The sequence below is a fragment of the Puccinia triticina genome, chromosome 8A (assembly GCF_026914185.1).
Source record: "Puccinia triticina chromosome 8A, complete sequence".
In the NCBI taxonomy this organism is placed as follows: domain Eukaryota; kingdom Fungi; phylum Basidiomycota; class Pucciniomycetes; order Pucciniales; family Pucciniaceae; genus Puccinia; species Puccinia triticina.
In genome coordinates, this window is record NC_070565.1 from 2,986,295 (window position 1) to 3,012,196 (window position 25,902).

The window sequence follows — 25,902 nt, forward strand, 5'->3', positions numbered from 1 at the left end:
CTTCCTTCATCTAGAGTTTTGAGATTGCCTTTCCTTCTCTTCTTTAAGATCATTTCCCCACCCTTCAACAACAAAACAACCGCCGCCAAGGATCCAAACCCCCCGGCGAACATCTCAAAACCACCACCACCACAAGCTATCCCTGATCCTTTCAGCGCTCATCTCTACGGACCATCACCCCGAGGGCAGCCTAAACAGCATCCATCCCCTCACACAACTGCCGCCGCTTAGCACGGACAGGAGTCCCTCACGGTTTGTATTGAGCAAGACATTCAATGATCACAGAAAGTTTGAGATGTGGCCTAGGAGAGGAATAAAGCAGTTTGGGATGTTGTTCAGGGTCTTGACAACATCTTGACCAATGGATTTGTGAACATGATTTAATTGCGAGTCAACCACGTGCGCCAATGACTTGAAAACCAATAACAAGTCACCCCGAGAGTTCTTCACAAATGTCTTGAGGTAGGCGTTGTGGTGATCAAACTGGTGGAGGCCGTGAAAAGGCGCAAAACCAAGAAATCACCCCCTCTCAGGATCATCGAGTCAAGTCTAAGTTTGGTGGCGGTAAGCGTCTCAAGATCAAGAATTGTCCGGCTCTCTTGGTTTTCTCTCCCCCCCCCCCCTCCCTGGTCCTTCTCTTGGTTCTCTTATGGTTTCTGCCCTTCTCAGTTTTTGACCTCTCCTGTCTTCCTTTCCTTTTTTTTTTAAGAGTGTGCTGTTTCTTTCTGTTTCTCTTCTGCGCGCGTTGGATGGGAGTGTATGAGATGGGTTGGTTTTGGTTTTGGTTTTTTTTTTTGTTGGTTGGGTCTAGTTTCCTTGTTTTGTGTGTGGTGGGGTTTTCTGCCTTTGTCGCGGTCTCTGTTTCTCTCTTCCTAGGTTGTAGCGCGCGCGTGGCGGGCACGAGGGCCTGTCGCGCAGCCTGTCGCATGGTCTGTCACCAACCCTGAGTCTAAGTTCAGTTGAACTTAGAGGAGGGGTCGGCATGGTACCTCTTTTGGATCCAAGAAAAGTATCATCACGATTCTGGAGCTTATTTTCTGTCTGAGTTTTGAGATCTGGAGACTTGAGAGTTTATCGATCCTGTCTGAGTTTCCTTTCCCGACGCACTTTGCGCATACTTCCGAACTTTTTCCCGCATACTTTCCCAAAAGAACTCCCTCACCCCTTTTCCCTTTTCCTAAAAGACCTCAAACCGCCAAGGGGTATTCCATTCCCCTTGTCCTCTCAAAATCCCTCCTACCCGCTATCTGTTTGATTCTACAACTCACATCTGGATCAACCACGACGGCAGTTTTTTCTGCACCATCCCCTCAGCCCGCTGTCTACCGCGCACAGGTAGAAGCACCATAGCGTGGCCCGATTCAACCCTTGATGTGTTTAGGTTTCGGAGGTGAGGGTACTGACATGCCCATGCAACAACAAACAGATCTTTCACCGGAAGTATGTTTTTGTTGAGATATTCCATGACAGCCGGACAAGTCAAAAGGAATTCCTTCAAAGTAGTGATCCGCTCCTTGTAAATTGCAGCTGACTTTGACAATGTAACTTGCTGCCAGAGATTCATGAAAGTATCCCAGCTCTCCTGAGCTTTCTTTGAATTGCTTGATTGAGCTGCTTTGGTCAACAAATTAGCCACTTTCTTTTTGCTTGAGTCGCTTGATTTATCCGGTTTTGTCGAAGGGAAATGCTTTTTGCAATGTGTGGTGATATTCTTGTTGATGTGCCATGTGCACAGGTTGGCTTGCAAGTCGGGGAAAACCTGATCCAAAGCGGTCTGTAAAGCTGTGTCACGATTGGTTACAAAGACCTTTGGCGTGCATCAACACTGGGTCGCTACGCTAACCATAGCGGTTAGCGTAGCGTAGCGCAGCGCGAATGCGCTATTTTTTGGCGTAGCTTTCGCGCAATTGCACGCATATGCGCTAACGCTACGCGCACGCGGTGCGCAGCTATTTTAGCTGATAGCGTAGCGTTAGCGCAGATGCGCGCAATTGCGCTAACGCTACACATGCAGGGCGCAAAAGAGCGCGCGCTACGCTGCGCTACAGCGCCTTTAGCGGGAGAAAAGGGCTTTTTTTTCGCTAAAAGCGCTGTAGCGCAGCGCAGCGTAGCGTAGCGACTGTAGCGGCGCGCTAACGCTAACAAAGAATTGGCGCGCTGTTAGCGCCGCTGAAAATTAGCGCAGCGTAGCGGCGCTAACAGCGCGCTAACGCTATGCAAAATAGATGGGCGCTTTTTGCCGCTACGCTAACGCGTAGCGCTGAAATAGCGTAACGTAGCGTAGCGTAGCGTAGCGACCCAGTGTTGCCTCTGGGGGAAAGGTCACGCCAGCGCTGTTTGTGTGTGATTGGTTGGACATTGTGGGTGGTTGATGGTGGGTGGGTGGTTGATGATGGTGGGTTGGTTGCGTAGCAATGGGAGTGGTGATGGTTGGAAGTTATCCAGAGTTATGTGGCGTGCTGTGTACTACACCCCATCCTTGGTGAGCTAGGATTACTGGCAAGGGCGTGCATTGGATGGGCACTGCACCATGAATGGCCTGGAAGGGGCTCTGACGCCACAGAATTAATTAAATCTAGTGGTTGGCAGGTTCACACCAGTTACTTGGCGTGTTGGCCACTTCACGCCATTAATTCCTGGTGTGCAGGACCTTTTGGCGTGCGCAGGGGTTTTTTTTGGCATGCATAAAGGCTTGCCCTAAGAATTACATAGACTATTTTACCAGCTATTTTATAGTATATTTTCCCCCTTGATTTCTTCTAGAAAGCACTATTCTCAACATCTCATCAGCCACACTTTTCTTTAAGAGTCCATACTCTTAGGGCCTGTAACATGGGCCTCAATTTCAAAGACTAGCACATCAAATCAAATCAATTTGAGTATTTGTATTTGTATTTGATTTGAGTCGAATAATGCCTTTTAAGCTCAAATATTTGAATAACTTTGAATAATGGCTCAATGCAAGCTTTTCTGGGGCCCAAAGGCCCCAGATGAGTTTGAAAAGGCCCAAAAGTGGGTCAGCAAGGCTAACCATAGCTGTTAGTGTAGTGTAGCGCAGCGCAAATGCGCTCATTTTTAGCGTAGCGTTATTGCAATCGCGCGCATCTGCACTGACGCTACGCGCACAGGGTGCAAAGCTATTTTAGCTTTTAGTGTAGCGTTAGCACAGATAGGTGCAATTGCGCTAATGCTAAGCACGCAGGGTGCAAAAGAGCGCGCGCTACGCTGCATCTGCCACTATCAGAAGTGCGTCTGCCACTGTCAAAAGTGCATCCGCCACTATCAAAAGTGTGTCCGCCACTATCAAAAGTGCGTCCGCCACTATCAAAAGTGTGTCCGGCACTCTGAATATGTAGTGCGTCCACCATTATGAGATATGCCTCCGGTAATATTGTAAGCATCTTTGGCACCATGATATTTTTGATGGATGACCTCCTCAAAAATGTAGGGGGTTGATTAATCGACTCCCAAAAATTTGAGTTCCGACTCCCAAAAGTCGTTTACGTTGCAAGGACCAAAAATAGACGTCAGGCCCGGGTCGCGGAGACCAAAAATTGACCCGGGCGATTTTTGGGAGTCGGACCTCTAATTTTGTCAACAAGTTTGGGAGTTGGGGATCCAATTTTACAAAAAAAGATAAAAATGAAGAAAAAATTATATCTCCTGACTGGGGTGCCCAAAGCCCCCCCAAAACTTTACAGAAGTCAGAAAGTGGTCTCCAGAGCACATGGGAAGCTGCGCGGCAGTAGAGAACCTCAGTAAATGGGTGTGCTACTGTGGCTCCAATTTGGCGGGTTTAAGTAGAGCCTTAGTAGCATACCCATTTCCTGAGGTGGGCTAATGCCGTACAGCTCATAATGTGCTCCTAAGAGCAACTCCTGACTGCTGTAAAATTTTGGCAGGATTTTGGTGCCTCTGTGAAGAGTTACAATATTTCACAATGCGTACCTTAGTAGGAGATATGAGCAAAAGCCCCCAGCCCCTCAAAAATATTTTCTGTTAGTGGTGTACTGCCCAGAAGCTAAGAAATCTTAGAGGGGTCATTTACCTCTGTGTTGTAAAAATTTGGGGCATGGTAGCTGTGGTTTTGGTGGATTTCCTACTGAGGAGATCCGCCAAATTGGAGCCACAGTAGCACACCCATTTACTGAGGTGTGCTAATGCCGCGCAGCTTCCCATGTGCTCTGGAGACCACTTTCTGACTTCTGTAAAGTTTTGGGGGGGCTTTGGGCACCCCAGTCAGGAGATATAATTTTTTCTTCATTTTTATCTTTTTTTGTAAAATTGGATCCCCGACTCCCAAACTTGTTGACAAAATTAGAGGTCCGACTCCCAAAAATCGCCCGGGTCAATTTTTGGTCTGCGCAACCCGGGCCTGACGTCGATTTTTGGTCCTCGCGACGTAAACGACTTTTGGGAGTCAGAACTCGAATTTTTGGGAGTTGATTAATCAACCCCCAAAATGTATGGCCCAGAAATGGGCCAAAAGAAGTCAAAAACACAAAAAATGTATTTTTTTGGTGGTTTCAATGTATTTTGGAAGTTTTTCCGTTGAATATCTCCAAATACTCAAATATTCGACGAATCAGTATTTGAAGTTCCCAAAAAACACGTTGAATAGGGGGTATCAAATATAGGGAATCCACAATTAGAAACCAGTCAATAGGGGGTATCAAATATGACCAAATCCACCATTATGTAATTGACTGGTCAGTGGTTTGAAAAAACCCATCATTTTTAAAACATGCTGGTCCTTCTTCTACCCCATTTTATGATCCACTGGTGAACAATTTGATTTTTGGCTAATTGACTGGTTTCTAATTGTGGATTTCTCATATTTGATCCCCCCTAATTAGCCAAAAATAAAATTTATCACCAGTGGATTCCAAAACGGGGTAGGTGAAGTAACAACATGTTTTGAAAATGGTGGGTTTTTTCAAACCAGTCAGTTACATAATGGTGGATTTGCTTATATTTGATACCCCCTAATACCACTGTGCTAGTCTTTGCTCAATTTTGAAAAATTTCAACTTTTTTTGCCCTGTACACAAAAATTGAAAACTAGCAGAGGGTTCAAATGTAGAAATTCTTCACATTTGGGCTCAACCCTACATTTTGGCCAGGCTCAGTTTTTGTCCCAAGAAATTTTGAGGCAAGTAAATTTGGAAAATTTCAATTTTCATGCCCTTATTCTTGTCCCATATTACTCTCCTAACCTGAGAGACAGCTTTTCACGCACTCATCCCTCTCTCAGCTCTATTCCCCCAAAGAGTAGTTTCACAACATACACACACTTTCCACTAGAGAATCTGCCGCGTCACCCGGGTGCGAGAGGTACCCGGGTACCGCACCGCTTTTTTCAGAAAAATTGGCACTCAGCATCGCCTGGCAGGTGCCAGCGGTACTTTGCCTAGTTTTGCGTGTCAGATCAATCCCTATACTTCTGTGGTGCTTGCGAAATCGAGGCATTGTAGTGGGGTGGTTTTGCAGGAGGGAGTGGATATGATAGGAGCCGACCCAGCAGGCATATCAAGCTGGCTGGTGCGGGATTCCGGGATTTGGGAGCCCCTATGGGATGTCCCACAGCGCTACCAGGCGCGCCAACCACATCTTGTACATGTGGTTGGCGCGCCTGGTAGCACTGCCACGTCACAACTGCACATGCGCGCCATAACTGTCATTGAGTCGCGGGACCCAATCGTAATTCATTGAGTCGCAGGACCCAATAGTTTACACACTTGGCAGATTAAACCTAATTCATTGAGTTGTGGGACCCAATTGGAGGAACTCAGAGCTTGTGGATCAACATTTTGTTTAGAGTTATCATGCTCAGACGCATGGGGTACCCGCCAAGTGGTGCCGGGTACCGCCAATTGGGTACCACTTTACACTATTTAGGGTGTGGGGAAGGAGCCCCGGCCCAACCCCCGCCCGTCCCATGCAGAGCTGGGGCGGTACTTGGGAGGGTACCCGGGTGCCGCACTGCTTTTTTCCAAAAAACAGGCACCCGGCACCGCATCCGGCACCCTCCGGCAGGTGCGAGGCGGGTGCGGGGGGTACCCCCCAACCGGTGCCAGGTACCTGCTGTTGAAGCTATGGCCGGAGGTCAAAGAGAAAAGAGATGACCCAAAGGAAAAACAACCTCGAAGATACTCAGAGGACAACAACAAAGGGGGCCAAGGAAGCCCTCAAGGAGGGCTGGAAGCTGCTAGCTTGCGTGGCGGAAAAGCGCACATGCTACAAGAGGTTGTATACCATAGAGACCTCAGGGAAGTGCACGCAGAAAGCAGATGTTTTGTTATTTCTGTCTAAGCCAGGGATATATAAGCTATTACAAGTGGAAGGGCCAGAATGTGGGACAGAAGGTGAACTATGCATATGCAATCTGCAGGGAGTGAGGGAGTGACAGGGAGAGGAGAAGTGTGACAGGGAAGGGAAAGAGGAAGAGGGAGAGACCAGTAGCACTGAAATTTCAACAACTGCCCCGGGTGCGCCAGCAGATTCTATACTTTCCACCCACAACCAAGAGGAAAGGCAGGAGGTAAAAGCTCACAAATGTGAATTTCTTGTCCCAATGGACATGAGCCACAATTGGCGCTTTTTTACAAACTTCCACCACTTCTGCCCCTGTACATCCCTCCATCAATCCCAAAGAAAACCTTAGTAACAGTAGTGGGTGGAGGGGATACACACATTAGATTGCTTGCACATAAAATAAATCCAGTATGTGTATTGGTTCCCTCACATCTGGAACAAAACAATACCTTGATTGGATTGCTAGTGCATCCAAGAGATCCAATGGATGCATTGTTTTGTTCCCGATTTGAGTGATCCAATACATGTATCACATTTTTTTGGTCAATCAGAGCTATGCATTGGACCAATACATCTGTTGATTTTATTTGAGACTTTAGCAATCCAATCCCATGCTGGTAATTATGTGCTTGTCAGAGGGCTTTCTGTCTGCTGTCAAATTGTGGCCCGCTTTGGGCCCTAGCCCCCAAGTAAGTACTTTCTTTTGTCATTTTTTTTGCAAAGTTGGGGGTCTGACTTCCCACTTTCTTACAGGAATTTGACTTCAGACTCCCAAGAAAATATCTCTGCACCAATTTGTGGTCCCAGGGACCAGATCAGGACATCCAACCCGGGTCTTCCCGACCTCCGCTACTTTTGGGGGTTAAAATTCCAATATTTGGCACGCAATGAATCAAGCCCCTTTAAGAATGATTAGATATATTGACAGCAAGGCAAGATGGACACATGGATAACTTGATGGGAGATACATGCGGACAAGAACAGCGCAACAGCCCAAAATCAATAAGAATATTGAGCGGTTATAGAGTCATTGTTGGTGGCCATCTGCCCAGGTTGATGTCCTGAGATTACTGTTAGAATCCTTCAAGTTGATAAATGACTTTTATTGAGATGCAAGGCTTGGTACGCGATCTCCAAACACTGCTTAGTGTTGTGTAGGGCCCATTTTTGGATTTGGCTTGTGAGAGTGTAAAATTTATGTTTGGGAGGGGATTGGGCAATGTTTTGCAATGCCTGCATTTCATCTGGTAGTTGAACAAACTGGATTTCGTAACCAGCTCGGTCCTTGGGCGCTAATCACAGGCAGGCACATAGAAGAAAGCAGAGCCATCAGTTCTAGGCATCACAATTGAGTTTATTAGACTGCATAGCAGGTGGCTTACACTTGAGTTTGATTTGAAAAGCTTTGTAATCCTCCAATTGGATAATCTCTGACATAAATCTTTGGAAGGTAGGCCGGCTTTCAAAAATCACATCCTGTTTTTTTCCCAAGTTTGATTAGTCTGATAGATCGTTTTTGTGGATCCAAAGGTTTGGATGGGCTCTTACCTTTGCAAGAAGCTTGCAGGTCACCCTTGTTGAAGTTAGCCAATTGATTGGCCAGAATGGCAAGATTATCTATGTATGCCGTTCCCAATGGGCATTGTAAGAGGGGTTACCATGTCATTGATCCAAACACTGAAGGCCCTGATATCTTCCTTGTGTTTAGGCACGTCTTGAGTAAGAAACTTCTGGATGTTGCTCAAATTGTTGACCATTATTGGCCTGAGATGGGTGTGGGAAATGTCACTCCAAAGCTGACCAACGTAAGTGAAGACCCGGGGAGCAGACAGCAGCAAGGCGGGGAGCCAGGAGCTGCCGGATCTCCATTGATCTACCATCGGAGTAGGTTGGGGAGCATCTACTGGAGCAACGGTGAAACTGATACTTTACAAGTATCAGTATTGTGCGTGTATTGTATTGAAATAGATGTATTTTGGATGTATTGGTTATCAGATACAATACATGGTTTTCCAAAACTGTGTATTTGGGTGCCCAATACAATAACGGCATGTGTCAGGGGAAATACATGCTGTATTGTATTGAAATACATGTATTTGTGATGTATCTGATATCAGATACAATACACACTTCCAAAACTATGTATCACCAACACAGATACAAATACATGTATTGTATCAGTTTCACGGTTGACTGCTGGCGGAGATCTCAGCCTGGATGGACCCTGCGATAGCCTACACTGCTGCTATGCGGAACAATCGCAGCAAGGCGGGCAGCCTCATTAGCGTTCTCACCCTCCATACGCTTATGCAGGGTATTATCACGGGCGAGTGAGGCAGACAAATGAGCGAGGCATAAGAAAAGGAACGCAAAGGGTAACACAATCATCGTGGGCAGGAACAGCAGGTGGCGGTGACCACGGAGGATAAACAAGCAAGTGTTGATATGGCTGGAGGGGTCTTGTAAGGGATTGAGGATCCCTTCACTGGGGTTGTTGGCAGTGGAACGGGGGAGCAAGGCTAAAGCCTAATTTCTAGCTCCAACGAATATATTACTAGCGTTGACAGAGAGAGTGGTTGTCCGGTGTTCTCTCATTAGCAATATATCTACAAGCTTGGAAGCAGGATGGAGGAAAGAAATAAACTTACCTAGCGTCGACAGAGAGAGTGGTCGTCCGGTGTTCTCTGCCGAGCTAGGTAATGGAAGCAGGAAACTATTTTGTTTTGCTTAATGGTTGGACTTCAAGAGCGAAGTTGAGTGCTATAGTTATGGGGTTGTCTGGCACAGCCCCAGTTTAATCTCCATCATTCTGCCATACGGAGCCTGCCTGTACCAAAGTGAAAATGATCATGATGATCTTTATTTCACAATGTGAGGCAAAAAAAAAAAAAAATACGGAATGCCATGATTTGTGCACAGCAACAGGACCATCCGTCCAAGCATTCTACAAAACACAATATGTGTAGGGACGCGAGTGAAGGTGTGAAAGGTAACATGACATGTTTGTGAAGTCCGTGCGGCGCGCGGGCTTTACAGGTCTCTCTAGGGGCGAGGAGGGATTGGTTAGAGGAGTAAGGACGAATGGCCCACCGACGAAATCCGGCTGTTACATAGAATATCCCAGTTCTTATGGAGAGGGGGAAGGACGCACGCGTCCGCATTTATCGGCGGGCCACTCGGTTCCTATATATTTCCGACGTTGTACCATCCCTCTTGCAAGTTTGACATAACAGGATATGACCATTTGGGAACTGTTACTATTCCCTCTGCCTCTTGGATCAGGAAGCCATTTGTATGTACTACTTGGATTGGAGGACACCAGATTGTCGCATCTTGCCGCTGGACCATTCGTCCTCGACACACCTCAAAATAATACCAAACCTCGTCTCACCGAGATCCCTTCAGCCATATCAATCGCTCGTTTATCCTGCTAGACGACGACCACCTGCTATTCTTAGTTTTACCCACGATGATCCCATTACCAATTGCCTTCCTTTTTTTATGCGTCGCTCAGCGTATGGAAGGTCAGAGGATTCCTGAGGTTGACGTCGCTGCAGAATTTGCCCCACGAAGAGGACCAGAGCCTACACTCAATAATCGCCCTGAAATCCGATATTATTTGCACGAAGATCAATCTAGCAGGGCCTATCCACCCCTGGATCTCCGTCAGGCTCCCCCACCTTCTGCGAGGGTAGATCAATCGAGATTCGCTGGCGACGAGCTCCCCCCGCCTTCACGACCTCATGGGAATACCTTCCCGCGATTGTCTGCTCCCCGGGTATTCTGCTACGCTCCCGAGCTTCGCAGCGGCTTTCAGGACGTGCCGTTCCCCATTTCCAATGGAAGTGGGATCAAAACCAGGGTTACACATTGGCTCCAAGACCTTATCAGACAGGGCACTATCAGGTCTCACCTAAGACACGATATTCACGCTGTAAAGGACTATATCGTGATACAAACGGCCGAGTCTTTGGTCGATATCCGCGAGTTGATTCACGGAGACATGCTTAAGTACGACCGGGATATTCAGATAAACAGTCAAGAGATCGCCGATATACTCCGATACGCTCTTACGAAGCCCAGCGTCAACCGCCTAACTCCTCTTGCCGATCTGGCCAATCGATTGGCTGACTTCAACAAGCTTGACCTGGACGCTTCTCGGAGTGGTAAGAGCCCTTTGCATCCCAGAATCCGCCAGATCTATCAGACTAATCACCTCAATATTCCAACTGGAAGCCATCCGCTCATACAGCGATCCGCGGGTACACTCTTTGGCTGATTTGCATGGACTTTTGGGACCCCAAAATGTCTTCAAAAGGCCGTTGACCGCCTTACTTTGGCACACAACCTTCCCGGGTGGAGGGCCGGACACTTTTGACCGACGTATATTTGTCGAGGAACTCCAACAATTACAGATGCACCTCGCAGAGCTGGCCGAATACCTGCGCGGGCCCGACGGCATTCGAGCCGGTTCCCCACCTCCCCTGCGCTCGATCGACGCGATATGTAACTTTGGAGAAAAACAAGATGGACTTTTTGGAGGCCGCGCAGCCTTCCAAGGATTCTTGTTGGAAACCACTCAATCCGAGGCTTACAAAGCTCTTCAAATTGAACTCGAGTGTAAGCCGCCACCTAGCCAAATACACTCGATTGTCATGCCAAGAATTGATTCGTGTTCTATCTTCTATTTACCTGCCTGCCATAGCTCCGAATGACATAGCCAGTTACGAACTTCAGTTCGTGCAGCTACCAGGGGACGCGCAGACATTGAAAAGTGTCCTTCAACCTGCACATGGCGGTGTTGTTTTTACTGCTAGCGATGTCCTCTTGAATTCCTTGAAGAAACTCCAACAATTGGCCCTTGAAAACACTGTAAAACGTTTGGATATTGCAACCCAAGCCTGGCAGCTCAAACAACAAATGTTATCTTATTACACTCCCACGGGTTTCAGTAGCTTATCCAGGTTAGACTGGGAGATGCCCACTGTTGATTTCAGCAATGCTTGAGTAAAGTTTAGCAAAACTCCCATCAATTTGCAGCTATTGTGCTATTGTCATGCGCCTGCATCTCCTATCTATCCCCCGCCCCCCCTCTGGCCTTTTATGTAAACACCCATCTCATCATTTTTAAATAACTTGAAAAAGAAATGTCTTTCTGAAAAATCCAATCTCCAGCTGTTTATTTTGCAAAAAGAATGACAGATGTTTGATGTGTTGCACACTGCACCAGGTTACTCAGATTGCGGTCACTGTACCTCTCTCAATTGCCAAGGCAACCAAATGCTGAAATTGTTGGAGAGAGCATGGCAAGAGGGTCAGTAGAGCTGATCAACAAGGCTTGTTAACTACTCCATTCAAGTCAAACATCACAGCCTCCAAGTGAAAAGCTCTTGTCTCATTTTCTAGTGTCCAAGGCCAGGGGTCGCAGTCAATGTGCCAATGAGAATTAACCGCTGTGTGTGTGTGTGTGTGTGTGTGTGTGGAGCCTCTTTTCTGCGCAGGACACAGCGTGCCTGTAGTAGCACCGTCTGTGCCTTGTCTTTCAGCAGAATTGGGACACTACAATGGGATGAGAGAGATGGTGAAATGGCAACCAAAAGAGGAAAAAAATGATAATATGGTGCCCAAGGCACACAAGTGGGAGGTTATCTTGGGTTTCCAAGGCAAGAAAGCATCCAGGTGTCCAACCTGCTTTCTGGACGGCGTAAAGCTCAAAAGTGTTCATGAGAATCTTTTGCTGAGTACAGAAAGGGATTTATGAGGGGATCTCTGCCTTTCCTGGGTCACTAGAAACTAAAACAAGCCCCCAATCTTGGATTGGAAGGCTTAATGTAGTTATAGTGGAGGTATATAGGCAAATAGCCTACTTTGAGCAGGTGGTGTAAGGGTTATGGTGATGAAGCTGATATGTAAGGGTTTTAATGAGTTTGTAATTTGTATGTAAGAGGGTAGTGGAACACCCTGAAAGAGGGGATGCTGGAATCTCAGTAAAATCCAGAAAGTTATGCTCACATCAGCTGAAATGAGCCTTTCAAAGAGACCATTTTTTGACCCCCCTCCAGCCCATGAAAGAAGTCCAAATGCCTCATTCTTGGTCCCAAAATAAAGAGTAGAAGAAGGCCTTTCTGTGGTTTCAGGGGTGGGACTCATTCCTCTTGGGAAGTGGGGGGTTTAGGGACACAAAGTTGGCCACCTGCAAAACCCAATAACTGTATGTGAGCCTCTCACTCCAGGAATCAGGGATTGCATGCAAGTCCCTCTCTGAGGGGAGGTTGCACTTTGTGCCATGCCCCCAACAAGCAAGGGTGTGCCCCTGGCAGGCAAGGGCCTTGTGATAAGTTTGTTGCCTACCTGTTTTCTCAGCCAACATACTGATTGGATCAAAAATTGGCCAATACAATTCTGAGTACCTAATTCTTGAAGATGGTTCCAAATTTTTTGGTATGGCATGCAGAATTACTGGGAAACAACTTGGAAATGGTTTTAGGTCACTGCTGACCAGTTCAGTCCATATATTCTGGTTGGTAAGGATCCATCGGGCTTGTTCTAAGGTTTTTGTGTTAGAGATGGCCCCGGCAAGCCCATTGCGGGTACCTGCTATCCGCTGGCGGGTACCCGCCAAAGGATGCGGGTGCCTGAGATTCTGGGAAAAAGCCGGCGGGTACCTGGGTATGTAATTCTATCCACACCCTCCCACACCCGGGTCTCCAAGGTGAGTTTCAAGGAGCAGGTACCCGCCAACAAGTGTGGATGTGGGTGCGGATGTCAGGATTCAGTCAAAACAGGCCGCGGGTACCCCGGTGCGACAGAGCCATCTCTAACGTGTGGGATTTTTGTCTTTGGAAAGGAATCAGTCGAGAAGTATGGTAATCTCTATGGCCTTCTGAAGCGGTCTCCCTGGTTGAAATCTTACAGGTGGAGGTGGTGGATCTGGGGCAGGGGATGGAGACATGATGTTTAGCTGTTTTGAGTAATTTGAAAAACCCAAAATTGAGGTTGTGGTTGGTTCCAAGCAGGATCCCTGGCCTCCTGCACAATCTTTCGTCCTGTCACCCACAACCAAGAGCAACACCGGGGGAGGGAAAAGCTCATGAATGTGATGTTCTTGTCCCAATGGACAGCCGCAATTGCCCCTTGTTGACACACTGCCACCATTTCCTGCCCCGTACATCCCTCCATGTAACCCAAAAAAAAAAACTCAGGAAAAGTAGTGGGGGGAGGGGATACACATATTGATTGCTTGCACATTAAAGACATCCAAAATGTGTTTTGGATCTCTCAGATCTGGAACAAAACAATACCCATTCCAGATGGCCTAGTGGTAACCATGGAATCACCCACAGAAGCTTGCACTGTGAGAAAAATTGAGAAACTGGTGTCAGTTGACATGCCAGATCCAGGCTGATTGTTATGAGCCATAGCGCGGGCTCTGCAGCGCAGACTCACATGTACATAGACTACACGTACATGTCACCAACCATACTCAAGGTTCGAGAGGCTGGAGATCCAAGCCTCTTCCTCATCCTGCAATCTATAATCTTGGATGCAGAACCCCCAGAACCCCAGACTCCATCTTCCTCTCCATAGAACAGACCATAACATATTGCAGGATCTACTTCACGGAGACAAAGACTAAGAACCCAACAGACCAACAAGAACCAGATTGCTCCGCCTCCAAAACCTTGAATATCCCAAGTCTGAAATCTTGAATATCCCACACTCCATTCTTGGAAACCCAACTCTGATCTTAGAAACCTTGAATATCCCGCTCCAACATCACACAGAAATAAAATGGACGCCTCCAAAGCCGCCAAACTCTGACAACAACTGGCCAACATCACCAAGAAGGCCAACAAAGAGGAGAAAAACGCTGTCAGGCCAAGGCCAATTTGGAGGACGCACTTCGCAAGCAGAACCCCCCCCCCCCCCTACCAACCGCCGGAGCAGAAGTAGCCTCAACCAAGGCCCCCAAGGTTGCCCAACCCAACAAGTTCAATGGCAAACGCGGAACGGCAGCAGAGACGTTTGCCAGGCAGGTTGGCATGTATATGAGATTGAACAACGCCTTGTTCCCAACCGACTCAACAAGAATCCTATTTGTTTCCTTGTACATGACCGGAACCGCGGGCGTATGGGCCGCCCCGTTCCTCAACCAGGCAGCAGCGGACCCACCCACCCTGACCTATGTGGAGTTCACGGCGTCCTTCTGGGCCATGTTTTTTGACCCAGAAAAGAAGACAAAGGCAGAACAAGCCCTCCAATTGCTCTGGAGCAGAACAGGTCCGTGGCAGACTACACCCACTTGTCAGAATTTTGACTGTAGCCAGAAGAGAGAGAGCGGGCTTGTTGCCTCCGCAGCTCAGAGCACGCTGCGGAGTCTTGTCACCTCAGATGAACTCAGCCATCCCTGAACTCTCCTCATTCTGTCCGGAACCACCAGCGTCCGATACACACCAGCGCACAATAGCGACTCCATACACAAGTCCCAATTGTTGTTTTCACGAGGTCACCTGCATCTTGGATCAAGAGTGGTGGTAACTCCTTTCTTTCCTCTCCTTCTTTTTTTCTTCTTAATTGTTACTTGTTCCATCCTTACTGACTCATTGTTCTTCAGTCTCTTGTCCTTGTTTGTTTGTTGTTTGTTTTTTTGTTGTTTGTTTGTTTGTTTGTTTGTTTGTTTGTTTGTTTGTTTGTTTGTTTGTTTGTTTGTTTGTTTGTTTGTTTGTTTGTTTGTTTGTTTTTTTGTTTGTTTGTTTGTTTGTTTGTTTGTTTGTTTTTCTGGCTTGTCTCCTGTGTTATCTTGTGCTCAACCATGCGGTCCTTTAGGTACTTCTCTGATTCTTTCTTGTTTTCTTCCTCTCTACCTTACTGAAATACCACCTTTAGTTTTGCCTCATATTCTCTCACCACTCCTTTGTCCAGCACGCTTCCGCAGCGGGATGGGAATTCCCCACCCTGATCAGCCAGTACCGCCAGGGCCTGAAGCGGGACATCCAGATGGGGATCATCGTTTCCCGCACCGCATTCGCAACTGTTAATGAGGTTGCTAGCTTGACACGGCAATGAGCGGAGCAGAGACTGGAACAGCGCCAACCAAACAGAAGATCAACCCTGACGCCATGGACCTATTGGTGTTAAATGGACAACTCTCCGACTTCAAAAAGGCCCGGATGATGCGGGAAGGACTTTGTTTCCAATGCAGAGTGCAGGGCCACATATCCCACAACTGTCCGACCAAGAAGGGAAAAGGCCACGGAAACGCCAGGATTGCGGCAATGGAGGATCAGATCTGCCAACTAGTGGAAGGGATGGCGGCGGACCAATAGATAAAGGCGGAAAAGGCCAGGCCAACTTGTCAAAAAATGGAGGTGCTCAGGAATGAAGGTTGTGCATTTCCTGAGCGCGGGGGAGTTGTCTTGTAGTATTGGTGCTAGTCATACTTTAAACAGAGATGAAAGTGATCCCCAATGTTTTATCTCTTGCACCATCACAACTCCCAGATCCACACCCCAGACCCCCTTGCCCCCCTGCCTCCTTCTTGATTGATTCCGAAGCAACCCATGATGTGTTGAGTGAATCCTACGCCGCCACAGCAAGATCACTCCGCAACGCAACCGCCTCAAGGTGGACCATCTTGGGATTTGATGGATCCACATCCCAAGTGGTGTATGAGATTGACCTGACCCTGAATGAAGAACCCCACCCTTCAAAAATCATGATCACCCAACTGAAAGACACGTACAACGGCATCCTTGGGATGCCATGGATCCGCAAACACGGACACCAAATTGACTGGACCACCCGTACCCTCCGTCCCAACCACTCCAACATTGCAACTGCCTCCGCAGTTTCATCCACTCCGAAAACATCCTCAACAGAGGGCCAAGGGCCCATGATGGGGAAAGCTGGGATTTGTGACAAGGGAGTGTGTGTTTTACCGCCCCCTCAATGTGAGTTTGATAGACTGCCATCATCCATACTCCCTGAAACAGCTGGCAAGCTTGTTTTCCCCGTAGATAGTACTCCGCACCCTGACTGGAATCCCGCCCCATGGCAACCTGAATAGCACCCCCCTAATTTTCACATTGGCTTGTTGTTGGCTTGACCTCATCTTGCTGGTAATGCAGATTGACATCTGCACAAGCTGGAAGGTATAAAATTCACCTCCTTTTCCCTCCAAGTCCCACTCTCCTCCCTCCTTCTTTCCAACCAATCCACCCTGTTCACTGACCATCCTCATCCACCTCCCCCTTTGAACCTCATCATGGCTGTATCCATGAATGACCTCCTCCAAGGTGACTCAAACAATCCTGCCAATCTTTTTCAGGGTGTTTGCAATTCTTTACCCGCATTGCCGAGTACTACCCCACACCCGCCCGGCTCTCCTTCCACTTTATTCAAAACAATTGCTCCCAAAAATCTTTTCCAATCTGCATCAGACCAGTTTGATACACAGATGTTGGATGATCCATCCCACCCCAACGACAATGCTGATCCGACCATCACTATCCCTGTTGCTGATCAAACCATTGATATCCCTGTCGCCAACCCAACCATTGATCAAGTGTGATCTGAGATTCAATTGAAGTTGAAACTCAATGCCAAGCACTTGATCATTGCTTCTTTAACTAGAGGGTAAGCTAATTACATCCTAAAATGCTTGACCACCACCATACATATCTCAAATTGTTTCCATGTCAATCCTTCACTAACTCTCTGCTTCTTTTGTTTGAACCAGTGCGCTCCCAAGGCCAGACATGCAAATGTGATCTTCGCGCAGGCGGCCTTCCATCAGCTCTCCCTTGCTGCTCACCCGCCCTCGACGGCTGATCATTTTTACGACGAAGGATTCAAGGTAAGCAGCATCGTTCATACCCTTCCCTATTGCCCAAAGCGTTCACATCCTCCTTGCTAACCACAAGCCTCTCACAGAGTTTTGTGCGATTGCGTGCTTGCATGACCATGATGAACCCAACACTTGAGGCGTACTCAAACAACCCACATCATGATGGCACCCTCCCGAGGACATTATAATTCCTCACCTTTGTAAGTTGGTCTGTTTTCTTTCTCTTCAAGCTTAACTAACAAACATTAACCGGAAAACCCAAGGATGCCATTGATCACCAGCTCAACGAATGGAAAGATGATCACTTTTCTCCCGCGCAGCTCCTCAATGAACCAACAGCGCTTGAACACTATTGGGTCACCGTCAGTGAGCTCCTCAAGCACCAAAGGAGCAGCTTACGCGCCTTGGTAAGTGTGAATACACCTGCTAACCCTTGTGTAATTACTATTTGTACTGACTTGTCTTTGGACTTCACAGCTCTTGACAAATATCCTTGAAACCCAGAGGTTGACTATCAAGTGACCTGTTCCCAATTGACACAAAATGCTCACTGCCGTAAGTGTCTCTTCCTTTTCTTTAATGCTTAATGTTTAATAGCCGCTAATATTGCTTCTGAACACCCTCTTTTCAGATCTACCAGGACCTGCCGCCACGCGGGCACAAAATGACGGCAAACAAAATACAAGCTCAAGTGAATAGTAATTGGGTGATGCGGATTTGTATGAGCTACGCGCGCTTAGTCATGGTTCATTACTATGTCCATAAATCCAAGAAGACCTCCCAATGGCTTGAGATCGATGAACGCCTGGCCATTCTCTGAGGCTCTCCAGTCAATTTTCAACGGCAGTAAGTTTCAATTTCTCTTTCTTATCTCATCAATCATGCTCTCATTTACTAACATCAAATCTTATCTTTTCCGCACAAGACATGCACAGCTTGTCTTGGATAAAGACCATGATTTGTTTTCTCACATGAGAAACTACATTGATATCCCAAAGGCAGAATTTACTGTCCCCACCCTCAACGATGTCCGTGAGGCGCTTGCTGAGGCCGCCGCCGTTCTTGCCGACGAGTAGAGTAGTTACTAGTATTGCCCTCCTATCTTCCATCTCCATTATTTCACTCATCCCCCTTTCCCCCTCACTGTTATCGTCAAGCTCCAATATGTTGTACTCCAATCCTGCGGGTTTTCCTGAAAAAGAAAACCCGCAGTGTGTTATGATCCTGTTGGTTTTCCTGAAAAAGAAAGTCCGCAAGGTCCTATGCTAGAAATTAATCAACTCCACAGGTTTTCCTGAAAAATAAAACCCGTCGGATACTATTCTAGCAGACAAACAAAAAAACCGTCCCATCTCAAAGTGGAATTAAAAAAGATCCGGCGGACTTTTCTGAGAAGAAAATCCTGCCGGATCTTTTCTAGCACTTGCGTGGCTCTGCTTGACGTCGGGGTCATCCCGGCGCAGTGCCATAATCTGACGGCTCCGCCAACCGCGGCGACTGTGCACACCTTACGTCAATGTTGCGTAGGCTTGGCATCAATTCTGCGGAGCCCTTGCGCAAAGCAATTTCCTTCGCGCATGCGTTGCGCAAAGGAAATGCCGATGCATTGGCGTTGCGCAACGCCTGGGCAAAGGAAATGCCGATGCAATTCCTTTGCGCATGCCCCCCGTCAATGATGTGCCGACGGCGGACTCTGACGCAAGCCCTGCGCAGGAAGCAATGCCGACCGCGGTGTTGACGGCCTCCCGCGTAGAGACATCAGGTTGGCCACCAAAATTCTTTGGTGGCGTCGGGGAGGTCGCGCCGGCGCAGTTCTTTGCGTCGTCGCTGTGTCGACTGCGAACCCGGGTGTACGGGGAGTCTCTTCGGGACGGGGGGTCCCCCCCCTCCGTTCGAGTCTCGAGAGGCTTAGCCGCAATCTGCATCTGCTCTGCTGCGGATTCGTCACTGTGGATGCTGTGCGACCGCGATCGAGGCGGATGACGACATGGCCTAGGACGTCGATCGAGGGAGACATTTGACTCGCAAGTGTCCGCCAACCCCGCCCTTCAAGCAACACCGATACAACAAGGCCTCGATATCCTGTGAAGATGGCAAGGAGATATGACTCACGTAAGCCTCGAGAATGAATGCGAAGGCGGGAAGACGTTTGACCCGAGCCACCGATCTCATCCCATTGATCTCGATCTGTCTTCATTTCGTTCCCAGGTACCACGATCTTCTCGCCAGAGGGACGATTGTATCAAGTCGAGTATGCGATGGAAGCTATCAACCATGCCGGAACGGTGATCGGGATCTTGGCCTCTGGTGGTACCTCAGCCGCGGCAGGAGAAGAAACTAAGACGACCAGCTCAGAAGATGTAGCGATGTCTGATGCCAGTCCCCTTGCTACTAAACCTACCGAGCCCATCGCTACCAAGAAAGGCAAGAGACGCACTGGGATCGTTCTTGCCGCCGAGAAGAAGGTGACCAGCAAATTATTGGAAAAGGAGGAAGGCACGGGGGAGAAGATTTTCTTGATCAATGGGTAAATTGCTATTAGGTCATCTGGCCGATGGATGGATTGTCAGCTAACTCAATTGTCTCCTACTTGACATAGAAACTTGCTATCCGGTGTTGCAGGCTACACAGCCGATGCTAACTCTTTAGTGAACTACTCGCGTAACGTTGCTCAAGTCAGTCTGGAATTGATGGGGGGCTTTGGACAAGAAAACTGAAATGTTATTCTCACTCCAGGGACATTTGATGTCTTACGATACTGACATGCCTGTAGAGCAGATGGTTAAAAGACTCTGTGATTTGAAGCAAGGCTACACTCAGTTTGGAGGTCAGTCTTTTGAGCACCCGCCCTATCTTTCTCTTTCTCTGTCTCTCTCCGTGCGCATTGGTCTGATAAACATGAACTCTTTTGATCTGATTCCAGGACAGCGTCCATTTGGTGTATCGTTTCTGATTGCCGGATATGATCCTCATCATCAATTCCAAGTCAGTCGTCATTCCCAGAAGCCAAGAATTTCTTCAAACGGACTGCTAACACATCTGCTTCTTGTAATCAGCTGTATTCAACCGATCCCTCCGGAAACTATGCCGCTTGGAAAGCCACTTGTATCGGAAGTGGCAACTCAACTGCCACCTCCTTACTCCGACAAGATTACAAAGATACGATGGACCTCGACGAAGCGATTGTTCTTGCACTCAAAGTGCTCAGCAAGACGATGGATGATACGAGTCTCAGCTCAGACCGAGGTGAGTTCCTTCGGATCTAGCGCTTCGCTCATTGTTATCTGACACATCATCTGGATTCAGTCGAGTTTGCCGTAATCTCTACCGATGAAGACTCCGGTCAACCTCATGTACGAATCTATAAGCCGGCAGAAATCGACGAGCTTTTGAAGGCTCAAGGGCTGACTAAGGTCCGTTCATCAAAATCCTAAACATTTCACAAACTTCTTCCGTGTCTCTATACCCGGGATCTGATCGCAAACTCTTCTTGTTTATCTCAAACTATGCTTAACCACCTAACACACAATTGGTCATTGGATATGAATCGGTTCATCGAAATCTTATTTTCTTCCATCCTTTGTGAAATAGGTCCCTGAATCAGCGACAGAAACAGCCATGAAATCTTAAAAATGATTCACTCTGACATTCCTCTCTACTGTTCAACAAACAAACAAAATGATCATTGTGTCTCAACCATAAAAATAAAGAGAAAGAAAATGAAGGGTATTTTTTGTAATAATATTTTCCAGGGTGGCTACATGAACACACTTCGAGAAGCTTCGGTCTCAGATTCTCTGTATCTAGAACCACATTTTCATCTGCTGGATGCTTTACTGGATATCCAAGGCACCGCATAAGATGAGCATTATGTGCGATATGACTCTGGAAAGTAGAATGAGATTATTCTATGTTACCAAACATACCACTCAAACCAGTCCAGCCTGAGCTACACAATGCATTTTCTCAAAGTCCCGTGTCGGTGTACCCACAATACTTTTACATATTTACATTCTCGATTTCGTTTTGCTGGATTTCCCGATCAGCCACCTAAAAACGCAAAACAAAACAACCAAGTGGACACCAATACAATCAGGAACAAAAAAAACGAAGAAGCATGCCTTCCCACAGAACTTAGCTAGTCCCTCCTGGCCGCGAACCGGAGGGGCCCTGGCGAAGTTCGCCTTTCCCCCTTATAATCTTGACAAGTTTCAAATCGGACATCTTAAAGATCCACCAGCCAAACTCAACAAAACTGTCATGCCTCCAAACCACCGGAGTTGCGTAAGTCACTCCTTTCCTTCGGAGGGTCCCTGCGGGGCGTCCCCCCTCTAAATACAGAGCGGTTATGTAAGTGAGGATGCGGACGCGGCCGCTGCCGAGAAGATGACTTCCTGCATCTTTATTTGGCTGACTCGTACTTGTTATGCCCAAATTAATTACAAAAAAATGATGATCACTCCATCCTATGTACTTCCATCTTCTTCCATATTTTTCATACTCACAATCGCTCACATTATTTTTTAGTGCTTCAACGATTCTCCCAAATTGCTAAGCAGCAGCGCCATCGTGCACTCTGGAATGAGAACAACGGGAAGAGCATGAGTGGGATGCGGCGGTTGCGTAGAATGCGACGCACGTGACTCCAGGATTCATTGAGTCGGCAGTGGTGCTCCTGTGGGGGCTTTTTACCTCTTCTTACATACATAAATACGTTGCCTGATATCATGTCCTCATGTCTTTCCAGAGGCTTGAAAGTTAAAGTCACCAAATCTACATGTTTAGCGAGAAAGTGACAAGGTGTACCTCAAAGCTGGGGAAGGAGATGCTAGGAGATGCGTCGGCGTAGGCTGTACAGCTATACAACAAATATCAAGTGATGTAGGAATGACGCAGAACCTATTGACTTTGGGTCGACAGAAAATTGATTTTTTGGAGTGGGCCCCAGCCAACTTTGGATACATACGCCAAAAACATCTATATCTCGCTATATATTCATCAGTAACCATATCGCTTAGGATTTAAATGGTGTGATTGTATGCAACTTTTTTTTTCTTTCTTTTCAAAACAAATCATCCTCTGCCACTGGTTTGTGTAGTGGACCTTGTGGAGTCAACAGCGCATCTCTCTCCTCCCCACCGCCTACATCCTCACCGATCAACTCTCCTCGTCAAGCATGGCAGATCCCTGGGATGTGGAGAAAGTGCTCGCCGAATTCGCAAATGAAATTCCCAGCGAACAGAATCCCTACCTCTTTGTGCAGGAATACACCTCCGGGCTCAGGGTGGGTAACGTCGGGAACTTCTCCGGAATGCGTTGTCAATAATACTTCTGTTCTTTTTTTGTTGCTTGATTTGATCCAGTCGACAGATATTCCATCGTGGGCAGAGATCACTTCGAAAGTGATGCTCGTTTCACTTATCATGTAAATGATCAAGCTCTCATAAATTTCTGACTCGAAGTGTGGAACTACCTACAATCGCCAACTGAAGCTTCTTTTACACTCATGGAAAAATTCGAACCAGTTTAACAGTGCAGACGCTTTACAACTTGTATGTGATGACTGCCCTAGGAAACTTTACCTTGGGCAAGAGGACTTCGCGTAAGAAGCAAGATGCACTGTGTTTTGGATTATCTCGCAAGCACTCACACCGTTCGATGTTTTATCACCAGTGGGCATGTGGAATTTCGAAACAATCAACTGCAACACGCTCACGGCCCTCTTATTTTCCATACGTGAGGCTCAACTTTTCTTACTCCAAAAGATATCTCGTGCGGTTTCCACGTTTCAGTCCACCTGATTCTGGCTGGCTGACTTGGTCAAAATAATATTTCACGCTGTCTTTTTATGATCACAAGTGTCGGTAATCGATTGGATCTGGGAGCAGCATAACTTCTCGACCCATCAAATAGAATATTCATTTGCCCACAACCTGATTGCCTATGTCAAGTTTGTGCCTGTTATCTTGGGAACTTGGTATGTTTGACCTTTTGACTCCTGGTCGACCCGACATCAAAGTCTGGGCGTTTATCAAGACTGACTGTATCTCCACGTCATGTTTGTTCAACGAACCTTAGGTGTACGTGTCCAACGCGTCATCAAACAAACAAAAACTGACATTTTTTTATTCAGGCTTTGTATGGGCGACTGTCTGTCACTGTGTCTCAATCTTTTGGTATCGGAGAAATCACGCCAATTGTACCAAGGAAAAGGCATCCCTGCCAACATATCTGAAGTGGATTTTCCACGCCTTTTTTCTTCTGCCGGTAGTAGTCATGACCAGTGAGTCCACCCATCCCAACTCCATCCCCCTCGAAGAAGACTTTGCGTTGTTCGCTGATTGTAAGCGGCAGCCTGGGTCCTTTTGTCGACATTTCACTGCCGCGAAAACCGGTCGCGAGAAACTGCAACGATGGTCGCGCTGAAACGGTACTTGAGTCTGGTCGCCCAAACCGACGATGGGTCGGCCGATCGCGCATTCCTTGTTTCCAAGATCCTCGTCACCATGCGCAAAGCTAACTCTTCGCGGGTAGGCGCCTGAATCTCCCCACAAAAGAAAAGACCCCTATCAATCTTTACTTGCCAGCATCGCTGACTAAATTCGGAATGTATACAATTAAATAGATCGAGTCAATCAAATCCTTAAATATGGTTATACTCGCTTATCTTACAGCAAACACGTTCCTCTTAAGCGTGAGCATATCCATTCCCCCATATATATCGTGATCTCAACTTAAAACATCTATATCAATCCTCAATACAGGTCTTTATGCCTCTTTTGTGCATATCCTGGTGTGATCTGAAAGTGAAGGCGGAGTTTCTGGCGGCAAAGTTACAACAAGAGGGCAACGAAAGCTCGGACGAACTAGCTGAGCTCATGGAGACCACGCAAGATGCGCGAGCAACACTCCTGTACCGCTCGCTCTCAGTCTTCTTCGGCTTAGCATCGTGCGCGCCAGGCACGTGTTGGGAAGTGAGTTGTTGTCTCCACATCTGTCGGCATTGTTTCTCGCTCACGCGATCGTCTGCTCACCTGCTTCAATTCAACCCATGGCAGCTTTACTATAGCCACAAAGCTTTCTCCAGCGAGTATACCTATTATCGAGTGGTTAGCGCTTTCGTGAGTGGAGTCCTCCGTGCCATTTCTTTCAGATAAACAGATTCTCAACTGACGTTGATCACTTATCCTAAAACAGTTATCGCAGGGGGTAATCTCTATCTTTTTGAACATGTAAGAGAAATTTCCATGGGACAATATTGCCAAGCAAAGCAGCTGATTTTTTTCTTTTTTTTTTTTGAAAATGATGAAGACACCTGTTGATTGTAAACCTGCACTGCAGAAGACTACAAGCCAAGCAACAGGCCGATCCAAGAAGACTACGAGTGACGGGCCACGGCCAAGGCCGGGTATTCGGGCCCTCGATTCCATTGCATTCGCCCACTGAAACGCTGGAAATTCACGAAAAACCTGAAATTATTCAGTCGTGTTATTAGCCCTGACCACTACTATCACTGCATACTCCTCTACAGCTTAAAACAACGCATCCCAGTTTTTGGGGGGCCTGCCCAACTTTCAAAAAACAACCCGCTCATCCGAAATCAAGGCGAAATAATGACAGGTGGAAAAAAACCCACGTCGATAAAAAAACCTGGCTAACAATCTTTTAAAAAAGAGCTCTCCAATTCAGCTCGAGCATTCCGTTCTTTTCTATGCATGTCTTTATAATATGTACTGTGTACACTCTTTATTAGCGCTTTTTGGGAAATAATGAAAGGTTAGTTGATTCGAAAGCGTGTACAATCGTGATTTGATTTTGTGTGTCTTTCGAAGACACAAGTTTCCGGATGTGACATGATAGTTTCAATCTCTTGTATGCCTAAAGGACTTGAGGATGGTTCTGCTGGCCAGGTTAACTATTATGTAGATTCATTTAGGCTTCTCAAAGTTGAGTGACATGAAATCATAGCATGATTACTCTTCAAAAAGTTGATATGGAATCTTGTGTAATGTTATCTACTATCATCCCTCTACCCCCAGCAAATTGGTCCATATCAGTTTTCTAACATTGAACTTGAACCCATAAGGCTTGAAATTTGTATGTTTGGAACTTTGGGAACCCTAATTGAAAGGGTTTATAAGTTGCTGCAGATGCATCCTGTTTAAGATCATGTTTGATTTCCCTTGAAAGAGTATGTCTGTAGTACATACATGGATTAGCAGGGTATTTTCAGCAGTTGAACTTTTCCCTGCTCACCCATTCAAGCTTCCAACCGAGCCCCTGAGTGATATTGTGTTTCCTCTCAGGGAATGGGAATGGGAATGGGAATGGATATCATGCCATGAAGACAGCTGGTGCTTTCAAGATTCTGTGCCCCTGAGATAGCCCTGAGATGGGACACTCTTGTCTATGGGAAATATTCGTTATATGGTTGGATCACACGCAGCCATAGTGGGCGTGTCTCCTGTTGCCGAAGTGTTTTCATCTTCTTCGTGTTGAGATGGTTCTCTTTTACGTAAATAAACAAGTAGCTGTCCTGAGGTGCCGATCGACTGAAGAATGTATGCAACTTTGTGTGACTGTCTGCATGTTTTGGGTTATCTGTGTGACAAGATAGGCCGCCTTCCTCTCGCCCAGCAGTAGCACCCTGCCCACTCCACTCTGTCCTTCCACCACCACCACACACCAAACAACCTCATCAGCACACCACTACCACCACAACCAGCAAGCACGAACGAACC

The 25,902-nt window shown here is 47.1% G+C and overlaps 3 protein-coding genes across 3 annotated transcripts; all 3 read left to right on the plus strand.

The window, feature by feature from the left end:
- Window positions 1–9,784: 9,784 nt before the first annotated feature.
- PtA15_8A275 (uncharacterized protein) lies at window positions 9,785–11,322 on the plus strand (the record flags this gene model as incomplete). Its single annotated transcript, XM_053171687.1, has 3 exons — window positions 9,785–10,481; window positions 10,552–10,935; window positions 11,021–11,322. 3 exons carry the CDS (start codon window positions 9,785–9,787, stop codon window positions 11,320–11,322), a joined length of 1,383 nt encoding a protein of 460 aa, XP_053022926.1.
- Window positions 11,323–19,251: 7,929 nt separating this feature from the next.
- On the plus strand, window positions 19,252–20,791 carry PtA15_8A276 (uncharacterized protein; the record flags this gene model as incomplete). The annotated part of the gene is made up of 8 exons (XM_053171688.1): window positions 19,252–19,273; window positions 19,370–19,688; window positions 19,761–19,836; window positions 19,898–19,988; window positions 20,085–20,146; window positions 20,218–20,407; window positions 20,468–20,574; window positions 20,753–20,791. 8 exons carry the CDS (start codon window positions 19,252–19,254, stop codon window positions 20,789–20,791), a joined length of 906 nt encoding a protein of 301 aa, XP_053022927.1.
- A 2,783-nt stretch (window positions 20,792–23,574) lies between these two features.
- PtA15_8A277 (uncharacterized protein) lies at window positions 23,575–24,656 on the plus strand (the record flags this gene model as incomplete). Its single annotated transcript, XM_053171689.1, has 6 exons — window positions 23,575–23,691; window positions 23,787–23,855; window positions 23,926–24,135; window positions 24,220–24,282; window positions 24,359–24,393; window positions 24,503–24,656. The coding sequence occupies 6 exons, from the start codon at window positions 23,575–23,577 to the stop codon at window positions 24,654–24,656; spliced, it is 648 nt and encodes a 215-aa protein (XP_053022928.1).
- Window positions 24,657–25,902: the final 1,246 nt, after the last annotated feature.